General features: G+C 44.3%; 1 protein-coding gene across 1 annotated transcript in view; it reads right to left on the reverse strand.

Moving 5' to 3' along the window:
- Positions 1-1000: 1000 nt before the first annotated feature.
- LOC137432389 (uncharacterized) overlaps positions 1001-13606 on the reverse strand; it is a 71855-nt gene continuing 59249 nt past the window's right edge. Inside the window, exons 7-8 of the mRNA XM_078783154.1 lie at positions 2666-2824; positions 1001-2205 (exon numbers count right to left, since the gene is read on the reverse strand). Coding sequence (XP_078639280.1) covers positions 2038-2205; positions 2666-2824 — 327 coding nt within the window. The 3' untranslated portion in view covers positions 1001-2037. The remainder of the gene's footprint in view (positions 2206-2665; positions 2825-13606) is intronic.

Raw genomic sequence — 13606 nt, forward strand, 5'->3', positions numbered from 1 at the left:
CTGCCCGCCCTCCCCACCCACCCAGCCACCCAATGCAAGTGCAGAACTTTTGCGAGCGACTCAGTTACAAATTAGAACACTTTATCATTAACCTTAGGAAACCTCTAGAATTAAACATGTTGGGGTGGAAAGTTTCTTCTTCATTTTTGACGGACGGATGGAAGGAAGGACATAGCCAATTATTGAAGCAGCTTCACCGCTTAAAGAGTAATGAACAGAATTGGACAAAATTTGGTGGACAGGTTGCGTGTGTGACAATGACGAATCGATTCGATTTTGGTGAAGATCCGGATCCAATAGTATAATTTTGAAAGTGATTCTGCACCATCAAGAAATAGGGACAAAAACGATATGCTGTTTATGACGATATCTCAAAAAGTTGTGGACGGATCATAATAAAACTTTGTGGATGAGTTGAGTCGGTGACAATAACAACCTGGTTAGATTTTGGTTCAGGTCCGAGTCCAGATCCGGCCTATCTGTGGGATACAAAATGTAAACTGTTCAGCCTGGTGGAGGGAGGTATGCGCTCTACCGTGCATTGTTCTAGTTAGTCCTGTGGTGCTTAAACATGGTATTATGTGGTTATGTAACTGACTTGGTGTTCAATAGGATGGTGCGGAAATACCACCTCCCCCCCCCCCCCCACCCCCCCAACCCCCCCGAGCTGTCCAGTCTGCGTTTGAATCCAACCCTATGATTAACAGCCACCCTGGTGTTGCACATGTAAGATGAGGAACATCATCTATTGAAAGGACATGAGGTCTCAGCTGCCAGCATTGGTATTTGGTGGACATTAACAAATACCCTTTGTTTTTCTCAAAGACCAGGTGAGTGAGTCACCACTAGTAGTGGACAAATCACAAATTGCTGCCCTGCCTCCACTGGGAAGGTAACGGCACACCACCAATTGTAACCCTGGCAACGAGACCTATTCAGCAGCACTGAACCTGCATTCAAGCAGAACATGAAAAAATTAATTTAGTAAGAAGAATCATCACACATTTATGGTGTATTTTAATGGGACAATGTAGAAAATAAACACGTCTTGGGTGAGGTGTAGGTATAGACAAAACACAATGTGGGGGGCGGGGGAGAGAGGGACAACAAAAAACAACAGGCATTTTAAGGCCATTTTCCCTGCTAGAGCGGAGGTTAGCCTTGCGGGCCCCAAGACAATCTTCTCCATTTTCTGCATCTCTCCTTGTTAACACCCTGGCCCGCATTTCTTCTTCCACCATCTTTAGCCAAGTCTTTCTCGGTCTTCCCGTCCTCTACTTCCTCCTACATTCATTTCCATCACTCTTCTCAACCAGTCACTTTCATCCTTCCTCAACACATGACCCGAGAGGAGAGAGGGAGGGAGTGAAAATAAAAAACCCAGCTCCCAAGTCAAAATTTCAATTAGGTATTTCATTTTACAATAAAGGTGTTTGTTCCTCAACGTGAAATTAACCAATTATATTGCATGGGGTCAATGAAAGGTGGATTTTATATGCGGTGAGCAGAAGAGATGACTAAGACAGACAAAAAGGGAGGATTAGGTTTGATTGAAGTGGAGAGGGAGTCACAAGTTGAAAAAAAAGTGACATTACAAGGTTCGAATGTCAGGCCAGGCTGGCCAGGCCTGACATTTGATTAAGGTAAGGGCAGGGATTTGAAATTTGTTCATGGGTCCTGTGATAACTCGCGTACTCTTTGAGAAGGACACCGTGTGATCTTTAACGTCTACCAACTAATCCTAGCAGACAGGATGCCCAGTTTAACATCCATCCGAGGGCCGGCACACACACACACCCACACACCGATGAATCACCCTGCCTGTGAAACACCGGGATGACTGTTTATGGCTGTTCTGGGATTTGAACACAGGCTAGAAATCTTAAGAGGGCAATGTGAGTACCTATCGGCCATCCTGCCAACCCCCAAATTTTACACATTGTGCTTATAAATCGAAAAATCCAAAAGTTGGCCTTTCTTCGACAACTGTGAATGTCTAAATCCGAGAACATTCCGGACGCCCCATAGACGGCGCAATTATTCTGGGATGTCGATGATAAGAGCATCTTCTCCCTCTGGTCCGCCCTCATCGCTTGCTTCACCTCCTGTGTCGCTGAAAACGAGTGTAGCTAGCGAAGTCAGCTGCCCTGGAGGCAGCTTGCCACTACAAAACGAAGATAGAGAGTCTGGAGGCGAGAGGGACAACTGTAGGGGAAGACGGGGAGAACAACAAGGGAGGAAAAGGATGTTTTAAGGATTAAGTGATGGTGCTCGGTAAAAGGGCAGGAAAAAATGAGAAAAAGCTTTTGGTTCATATCCTACATCAATAGAACGAAGTTGTTGTCATCCACAGAAATGTCTGTCCAACCACATTCTCACTCAAAATCTCCCATCTACTGTGTCGCTTCCCTTTATCAGTCTTGCAAAGATGTGAGATGTGTAATATTTTCAACGCCACTGTGGAAGTTACATGGAGTTCAAATTTGTATCTCGACGACTTGCATTCACACACACAAAACAACTACCGTTCAAAATCGTTATTAATTGATTATTTTGAATATTTCCCTCCATCGATCGGCTCGTTCCATGAAATCAAAAGTGCTTTTTCAAGCTGTCAAAATAAATGACAAAAACGACAAACGAGGACTAATTACGATTATCTCACTTTGTCCGCATGAGTACGTTTGCCTCGGGGTGACCTGTTGTGCCGGGGTCGGGGTTGTCGGGTTGCTTGGCTGTACCCTGTGGGGTTGGGTGTTGGTGAGGACTGAGCCCCTTTTCCCACCGAGGGGGGTGAGCATTCAGGAGGGGGTGATGAAGGAATCTAAAGCAGAAAATCAGCAGCAGCAAAAAATATATAAATAAACCAAAAAAAACATCAAAAGCAAAAAATGAATGGGGAAAACAAAAATTAAAACAAAATTCACAATGCAAGCAGATAATGAACATTGCTTATAAAAAAAAAACATTGCAAAACAACGAGAAAAACCAATTCAAATGAGCTTTACGGTATTTATTCTTGGGAAAAATGCCAGGGGCATAGAAAAGACCCCTTTATATAAAGGTATGTACCATGTGGCAAAGTATAGAAAACAAGGGACATTCCATAGCTTGTAGAAATTGCCAAACAATAGAAAAGAAGAGACATTCAAAAAAATCTCGTGTGCATGCTGGACTACCCTTGTGTTCTTAGGAGGAACCGAGTAATGCTCTAGAAAAGTTCATATAAAGGGGTACATATATATGTGTACACACGCACGCACGCACGCACACACAATTTAATTTTAAAGCAAAAGCTATAGCACTTAGGGTGGAATTTGTTTTGAAAGCCATTAACTAGACCTATTGGCCGATGTATATTCCAAGTTTCAGCTAGTTTCAATGTATAGCCTTTGAGATATGAGCGCCAACACATTTTGGGCGGACGGACGGACGGACTGACTGACAGACATCAACGTGAATTCGAGGGTTTTCTTAATAAAACTCTAGAATCCGTTAATGGACGTTGCTGAAATTTGGAACATATTACCTCAACGTACAAAGCATTTACTTCTGAAATTTGCAGCCAATTTCGTCCAGTAGAAGCCAAGAAACTAATTTTCAGTGCCAATGTTGAAGTTGCGTACAGCAAAACGATCCCATATAAAGGTAGGGGTGCTTTGTGCCTCCCTTGATTCCTCGCTGCTCCCATCCATGGAACTATACCTTCCAGAGGATGTTCCGTCTCACCCTTCCTTTCAGGACTTCAAGCAAGCAGTGTCACCGTCATCTCTCGTCATCCCAAATTCTGACCCATGATCTTTATTACCCCCATTCACACTTCCTAATCCAACCATTTTACTTGCTAGTTTTAGTGTTTCCTCCCCTCCTCTTTTCCTCTCTGTTCATTCCCTTGATGTTTGTCCCACTGTCAGTTCTAATTTGCCCTTCCATGATCCTCGATCTTGTAAAAAAAACCATTAAAAAAACCAGAAGATACTGCAAGATGCGTACTTGCCCTCACATGGAAACAACACCCAATCCCACCGTTAAAAGGCACAACATCTACAACGAATGTATTTATTTATATCATCAGTATTTTTTGTACCTCAATCTAGGTTTTTAGGAACAATGCTAATTGGAGCTGCTCGGGCAGGATGGCCGAGAGCAGGGGTTCTTTACCTTTTTTGATTCATGGACCCCTTTGAGAATCTCGTGAAAGCTACGGACCCCTCCCCAGAAAAATGCACATAAGCACATAAACACAAACTTTTGCATACAATGAACAATTTTTTTGCATAGGAAAATTATTTCCTTCACATACCATCATAATCAATAAAAAACAATCTTTACAAAGAATATATCTCACTTTTTTCATGCAAAAATCAATGACCATTCCCTGAATAAAATGAAATATATCCAAATTGTGCAAATTAAACAAAACATAAACTTCAAATCTGCTCAAAACTACATTTCAGTGAGAAAAGTACATTTTATGCGCCTGGTTCACGGACCCCCTGAAGCCCATCCGCATGAACCCAAAGGGGTCCATGGACCACAGGTTAAGAACCCTTGACCTAGAGGTACATCCACTCGCCTCTGTGAGCTGTCAAGCCTGTGTTTGAATCTCGATCCACCTATACACTGTCATCCCTATACACATTTCACCTGCAGGGCGAGGCATCTGTGTGTGCCATCCTTTAGAAAGACATTAAGCCGGAGAACCCATATGCCAGCACTGGTCGTTGGTGAATGTTAAAGATACCACGGTGTCCTTTGCAAAGAGCAGGTGCATTATTGCCAGCAACCTGAATAAAATAGAACAATGTGCTGCCCTCAGTCGACTATCCTGCGTTGGAGTGACGAACACATCAAGGCTTGTAACTTTAGTCAAGAGACGCATTTGGCAGAACCGACGATCTGTATAGTGTGGTATGTTGTTGTTGTTGTATAGCACCGGACAGTTCTCTCGAACAAGCCCACGGCACGGAGGCAACTGATCTATCTCCCAGCAGGAGGGACTCAGAGATCCCCCACATCCAGGATGGTGTAAACCCACCTCCACAAAGTCAGGGCACAAAAGAGTTGGGGGGGGGGGGGGGGGAGAGAGACAGAGAAAGAGAGAGAGAGATAGAGACAGAAAGAAAGAGAGACAGAGAGGGAAAGAGAGAGAAAGAGAGAGAAAGAGAGAGAAAGAGAGAGAAAGAGAAAGAAAGAGAGAGAAAGAAAGAGAGAGAAAGAGAGAGAAAGAGAGAGAAAGAGAAAGAAAGCGAGAGAAAGAGAGAGAAAGAGAGAGATAGAGAGAAAAAGAAAGAGAAAGAGAAAGAGAAAGAGAAAGAGAGAGAGAGAGAGAGAGAGAGAGAGAGAGAGAGAGAGAGAGAGAGAGAGAGAGAGAGAGAAAGAGAGAGAAAGACTGTTTATCACGCTCATTTCACTAGGACGTCATTACAGTTTTATGTCGAGCGCTACGCTAGGCCTCTATGGATGTGCACGTCATTCCGGCCTCCAGTGCTCAACCTGTCCTGACGCTTCACGAACGGTAGTTGAACAACATAACCCCGAGATCTGACTCTGACGTCCGCAGGCGAAGGGCTGAATGCCAGACGCCATGATGCCGGATCCAGTAAGATGGTGGCCTAGTAAGATGGCGTTACGACTGGAAGGTCATTAAGGCATTACGTCTAGTGCTAGTCTAAGCCGTTACGTTACGGCGATGTATTATTCATGATTCGATGAGAATTGCATTTTACAACTTGGAAAAAAAGAAAACAAAGTCTGATCCCTGGGAACATCAAACAAATTCATTGTTTTTTGGTGAATAAGCAAACGTATTACTAAAATTAACGCTGGGTTGTTTGCAGCAAACTAAATGTTTCTGATGTGTGTATATATATTATATATACACATATGTACATACATATATATATATATATATATATACATACATATATATATATACAATGATACATACATACATACACAATGATACATACATACATACACAATGATACATACATACATACACAATGATACATACATACATACACAATGATACATACATACATACACAATGATACATACATACATACATAATGATACATACATACATACATACATACATACATACATACATACATACATACATATATATATATATATATATATATATATATATATATATATATATATATATATATATATATATATATATATATATATATATACATACATATATACACAAAGAATTAAGTTAAGCACCCCCCCCGTTTTTTTACAACCTCGCACAGTACAAGTTTGTTGTCGTCAAAACAGTGTAATATACCCATGATATTGCTATATTTTCTGGAGAAGTGATATTATGGTCACATAAAAACATAACAATCATGCCGTTTTCAATATTTTATTCTGAATAATTTAAGGTGAAATTTTTTGGGAATTTTAGGCATATTTTCACCTCAATTTAAGTATGGAGCTATAGGTCCATCACGGACAGTGTGGATGACGTTTATGTTTTCTAACGTACAGTCATTGTTCTGAGAAGACCTCTAGCGATCTTTGCGTCAATAACGTGTGTAGGACCCACGTGATCGGATCACTGACTCAACCAATCACTTTTTTTCACTTTGATCACTCAATTTCATCAATGGATAATTGCTAATGTCATACCAATCATTATTTGATCTCACATACCTTAGAATATATGCCAATGTATACATATACACAAAGAATATATATTAGGGGGTGCTTACCTTAATTCGTTGTGTAGGGGTGCTTAACTTAATTCTTTGTGTATATATATATATATATATACATATACATACATACATATATATATATATACATACATACATATATATTGTTGTGGATCTCACCGTCGGCCTCTTTTCCCCTTACCAAGGGGGAATTAATCCCCTTGTCCGCGACTGACCGACGTGAGTCCTGAAGCTGCCCAGCTCCCTCCAGAGAGGCAGGTGAGCAACCTCGTTCGAGACCGCGGACAAGATGTTAATTTGCCGAGCGGATTAGCAGCCGCCGCTCGAACCATTAACAGAAACTAGACCCGATTCTGAAAGTTGGCCAAATCGTGCCACAGGTATTCAATGGGGAAATCACTAAAACGAAACGGATGTAAAGGAAAGAAGGCAAGGTAGGAAGAACAGGGATTTATTAACCAATTACTATTTACACAATCAAAGGAACCAAGGAGGAGGAAAGAAACGAAAATAAAGACAGAAGGAGAGGAAAAGACAGTGCAATTATTAACTTATACAAGCTTACTTATACCCAGGGACAAGACACACAAAACAAACTCACGTACACAAAAGGATGGAAAGGCAGGGATGGTACGGGTCGGCAGAGGAGGGTCCAGGTAGATGGTGGCGTCGAGGTTCGGCTCCAAGCTCGCGCTTTGGTCCACGCTTGTGGGTTCGAGGCGAAACCCAGCACACAGCTCCGCTTTGGGCTGGCAGCGAGGAGCCGGCAGCTCCACGTATTCGGTTTCACACCGGCAGCTGTCTCACGCGTCCTCCGCCTCCTGCATCTCCGACGCTCTTTTATTACTCCGCTGAATCTGCCTCTGGTCCAGCGCACCTCCCTCAAAACCCTCTCTCCGGTTTTCCTCAACTGGACTCTTACGCACTTTTTCTCAAAAAGGCTTGCGCGGGCGCTTTTATATCGCGCTCTTAGATCAATCCGCGCCACGCCCGTGATGGTATCTCACCAGCCCTGATTGGCTGGTGGGGGCTCGCTGGCTCCACCTTCTGATGACGAGGGGCGGGCAACGCCCTTGTTCGTGGGCTTGACCGCGTGCGTAATGGAGTTTGGGGCAATGGTGATGCCAATAACCCCACCCAAAGTTACTGGCACTTTGAAGAGGCCATGGGGGTGTCGGAGGGATCTATCTTATTTCAATTCGGTGCAATGCAGGGTCAACTAGTGGGAAACAGAGCCTTAAACTACATAGAATAAGAAATAACTACAGAAAAGGGCTTATGATTTTCTACGTGCATGCGATGGATTAACTAAGGGACGACCTTTGACCTTTACACAACGGAGGTATTTACAATGATCATTACATTTACACAGGGTGATATTTACAACAATTACAGGATTCTCAAATCCACAACAATATATATATATACATATACATACATCCATACATATATACATATACATACATACATATATACATATACATACATACATATATACATATATATATATACATACATACATACATACATACATACATACATACATACATATTGTTGTGTATATGAGAATTGTGTTTTTTTTATTGTGGTAAAATATCACCCTCCTTCCTCCATTTGGTGTATAAAGGTCAAAGGTCGTGCCCGTAGTTATTCCATATACAATCACGTAGCAAATCATAGATTTCCTCCTTGTTCAGTAGTTATCTCCTTATTATGTGTATTAGATTAAGGCTGTGTCTTCCATTAATTAACACTCCATTGCACCGAATTCAAACAAGGTAGATTCCCTTCACATTCCCCTTTTGTCATCAATTGCCAACTGCATTGGGCAGTTTTCTGCATTCGCCGCTGCTGCTTTGGGACCGTGTTTTTCGCTGCAAGACTCCATTGAGCACGAGGTCATCTCGGAGCAGAAGGTGGGAGGAGTCAGCCCAGCACCAGGAACAAGGCGTGGCCTTGCCAACACCTCCTCTGGGGGCGGGATCGGTGGGCCCTCGCGGCCAATCAGGGCCGAGGCGAGCTCGCGGATGGGCGTGTCCTGGAGGCTGGCGGCTTGATCGCCCCAGGTGCAATAAAAGACGCGCAGGAAGATCTTTGAGAGAGTCGGCAGATGCGTGACCCAGCTGAGTTCTGCACAAGTGAGATTTCTGCAGAGAGCCGCTTCAACCAGCCCCGTTTCAACCTACCGCACGGAGCCCTGACACGCTGCTGTGAACCAACCTGCCGGTGCGCGGTGTACAGCCAAATACTTGGAGCTGCCGGCTCCTCGCTTCCCGCCTGGAGTGGACCTGCTCGCTGTGCCCTGTGATTCCACCTGCTCATCCCTCCAAACCATTCCTGCCATTCCATCCTGTTGTGTACGTGAGTTTGTTTTGTTTGTTCTGTCCTGGGCTTGTAAGTAAGACTGCCATAGGTAAGCTAGCGTTGCACTGTGTCCTTCTGATCCGTCCCTATTTCTGTAATTATTTTCTTATTCTTCCTTCTCCATTGGTTTCTTTGAATTGTAAATAGCAGTAATAAATTATATTCGTATTTCCTACTTCTGTCTTCCTCTTCTTCACATCCGTCGTCTTTGTGATTTCCCAATTGAAAACCTGTGGCGCGATTTTGGCCAACGTTTCAGAATCGGGTCTAGTCCTTGGTAATAGTTTGTGCCGCGGTTGCTAAAACCGCTCGGCAATTAACATCTGTCCGCGGTACGAACGGGGCTGCGCACCTACCTTTCCGGAGGTAGCTGGGCAGCGTCAGGGACCGTGTCGGTCAGTCAGAGACGAGGGGATTAATCCCCCCTCGGTAAGGGGAACAGAGGCCGACGTTGGGTTCCGTAACAATATATACATATACATACATATACATATATATATACATATATATATATACATATACATACATACATACAGACTTGGCATTTAATATGGAATATTTTTTTTTTCTTGACTTGGGTTTACTTTCTGAACTCAGTATATCAATCTGGTGAGTTTCTTTTACCCTTCGGTGATGTCTTTGTTGAAAGAACCATGTCACTGATTGTCTTTCGCAGCAAGAAGTCAATAACAGGATTATATCACAGGTGGCGTGACAAAATGTAAGGACAGGAACATTTGACGATTGGCTTCACAATCGGGTATATAAGGGTTGTTGCGTTCTGTATTGGTGGAAAACAACTGCTGCACGTCTACAAAAGTTATTGCCGCTTCCTCTGGAGATGGTCCGTCAACTCGACAATGCTGTTTGTCATGGAGTGGTGGCTTTACGAAATTCTGGCATGAAACAGCGTGCTATTGCTCGGCAGTTTGGCATCACTCAAGGTCAGGTGTCAAAGATCCTGAAACGAAATGCTCAGAAGGGTGTCCCTACTCCAATACCGAGGTCAGGACGTCCCCGCAGAACCACAAGGAGAGATGATCGCCAGCTGCACCGGTTAGTCTGCAATGGCCGTACCAAGTCAGCTAATCGGCTTAGCGCTGAGTGGCAGCAACTGACAAATGTGCCTGTATCCAGAAGGCTAGTCAACCAACGACTGGTTCAAGCAGGCTATCGTGCCAGGCGTCCCCTGAGAAAGCCACGCCTGACCAGACAACACAGCGCGCACCGATTGCAGTGGGCCAGAGAGCATCATCAATGGCAGCCAGGACACTGGAATCACGTGACCTTCAGTGACGAGTCTAGATTTCTGGTCTATCGTCAAGATGGCCGTGTCCGAGTGCGCAGACAAGTGCATGAAGCCCACAACAAAGATTGTATAGTGCCAAGAGTCCAAGCTGGAGGTGGTCGGGTGACCGTTTGGGCTGCTTTTCATGCAGGGGGCAAAACTGACCTGGTTGTTCTGAATGGAAACCTGAACCAGTTCAAGTACAGGGTCATTCTGGAAGAAACATTGCTTCCATTTGCTCGTGCAGCCTTTCGAGGAAACTTTGTCTTCCAAGATGACAATGCACGGCCTCATCGTGCTCGCATAATCCAACACTTTCTTGCTGACCGTGGTGTAGAGCATATGGAGTGGCCTGCCATGTCCCCGGATATGAATCCGATAGAGAACTTGTGGGCAGAATTAACACGTCAAATCGACAACTTGGACCAGCAGCCTGCCTTTGTGCATGAATTGCAGCAGACTATTGTCACTGCATGGCAAGCGATTCCTGTCCAAACCTTGGCAAATCTCGTGAACAGCATGCCTCTACGTGTACGTGCTCTCCTGAATGCTCACGGGGGTTACACGAAGTACTGAACTGTAATTTTACTGTCCGTAATCCCAGTCATAATTTAGCTTTTGTTTTTGTTGAAAATATTTTTGGCTAATGTGCAAAATAAAGAGATACTTCTGGAAAACGTACAGAAGTTTAACACAGTACTGTCCGTGAATTGAGTTCGATATTAGTTTACATCACTTTCAAGGATCAATTTATTTGCTTCGAAATGTCAAATGTGGTTTTTGTTTCTTTTAAAGGTCACATTAACAAAATCTAGAATAATTTCAACGTAATTCCAATGAACTTTTGGTTCTAAGTCATCTTGAAAAGTAGGTTCACCCCCACAAAAACAATATTCCATATTAAATGCCGTCTGTATACATACATACATACATACATACATACATACATACATACATACATACATATATTATATATATATATATATATATATATATATATATATATATATATATATATATATATATATATATATATATATATATATATATATATATACATACATATATATATATATATTGTTGCGAATATGGAATTTGGCCTCCATATCCGCTTGTAAATATTCCCCTATTTTCTCCAATACTCCCCAACTTTCCCCAATCCCCCATTCCCTAGTCCCATTGCATGTAAATAACAATCAGTAGAGCCGACCTTCCCCTTATTCCCCCATTAAATGTCGTGCCCAGGTCCACCGCACCACACGTAGCCAACTTTCGGACATCTTCCTAGTTATTCTTAATCTATGTCAGTTAAGGCCTCGTTTCCATTAATTATGACTCTTCGTTGCACCAGAATGTGATTATATGGCATCAGTAGTGAGTTTAGGACCTTTCCCATACCTCCTCCCATCTTCTTCCCCAAACAACAACAATAACAACAACTACAACAACAATTACAACTACAACTACGACTACAACAACAGAGGGGCGGGGAGTGTGCGTCCTCACACCGGCTCGGTTACCCGCCATGACCATACGCTCCACGGCGTTACCCCGAAGGGGCTGGCTGTCAGCTCCTCGTCAGGGGCGGAGCCAGTAACCCCCCCGCACGCACCCAATGAGAAGCAACGTGCCGATTCCACGAGGCGGAGCTAACGAGCCGAGGGCGTGTCACTCCCCGCCGGATATACGCGGCCCCGCGCCGGATGTGACGTCAGATGCGCCCCCAGCCTGGAGAGAGAAGTCGCCACCCCTCGAGCGCTGCAATACCTCCACCGCATCTCTTAAACTGGACCGTACGTGATCCTGCCCTGAGCCCAGGTGCACCTGGAGCGATCGCTACCCGCCTGTCCTTTCCATCAAACCCCGTGTGAGTGAGCCTTGTCCCGTTTATCTGTCGTCCGTTGGGGTTAATATAAGTGTGTTTAAGTGCCCACCTTCCTATGTTTCCCTCTTGTCCCTGTAATCTAAACCTTCCGCATTATTGTAATAACAACCTTTGAGAACCGTATCCCTGGTGTCGTGTCGTATTAATTCCAGCCGTGTGTCTTCTTTTTCCTTCATTGGTCTAGCATAGCGCGATTAGTCAACGTTCGGGCACAATCGGGTAACTTGTGCAGACGTGGTCATACCATAAAACCGCTCGGTAAATAACATCCAAGCCACGTCTGTAACAATTGGTGTCGAGGAGTGGAATTCGAACCCGGGACTAAATTAGTTAGGCCCAAATTTTGGGAGGGAAAATCGAGCCGGAGCGCGTACGGCGCTCGACCGAATCGATTCGGAGCGCGTTTCCCGCGCGAAATTATAACGGCGAAATTTGAATTTGTTTTACGAAAATAAAAAATAAAAACCGAATTTTGAAAGTCGCGCTATGGCGGATCAAGACAGCTGGGGTCCGGTAAAGGAGAGTGAGGTAGGGTCGATCCAGGACCAAAATGAGGGACAGGAGGAGAGCGAAGCAGTGAGGGCGGCAGGTTCGCAAAATAGCGCCGTCACGCACGAAGAAGCGGGCGCGCAAAATGGCGCCTCGCTGATCACCGCGCCAGCGACCGTGGCAGCGCCCCCGATGGATTGGGGCCTTTTTTTTATACAAATGAAGGCCCTTATGGCCCAGAATAATGAAGAAATGGCAAACAGAATGGGGAACCGGATGGATGCTCAGGGTGAGCGATTGGAGGGCCAAATGGGGGCCAATAGCCAACGGTTAGAACAAAGAATGGGGTCCAATAGCGAGAAATTGAGGGAGGACATGGGGGCGCAGATCGGAGGGTTAGGGAGTAGAATAGAGGGATTAGACAATAATTTTAAGGGATTAGACATGAAATTTGGGAAATTAGACGATAGATTAGGGGAAATACAGGAGGGGTTAACGGGGGTAGAAAACAGAATGGCCGCTCAAGAGAATCAAATGGAAGGGATGCAAAAAGGGTTAGAGGGGTTGGAAAACACCATGGAAGGCAAATTGAGGGACATGAGGGCCCAAGCGGAAAGGGAAGTTAACCAAATGGGGCAGCAGATAGAGGGGGTCAGAATGGGGGTAGAAACCAAACTGGATGCTCACAGGGAGGAAATGGAGCAGATGAGGGTGGCATCTGGGCAGGAGATGCAAGTGATGGGAGAGCAGATCAGAAGAGGAGTGAGTGAGGAGGTCGGAGGAGTGCGCGAGGAGGTGAGGCACTGTAAGGAGCACATGGAGAAGGAGGTGAGAAAGGGGACTGTAAAATTGCAAGGTGGTATAGAGGAGTTGACGCTGGGAGTAGAA

The sequence above is a fragment of the Myxine glutinosa genome, chromosome 8, assembly GCF_964187855.1.
Source record: "Myxine glutinosa chromosome 8, kmMyxGlut1.1, whole genome shotgun sequence".
NCBI classification, from domain to species: domain Eukaryota; kingdom Metazoa; phylum Chordata; class Myxini; order Myxiniformes; family Myxinidae; genus Myxine; species Myxine glutinosa.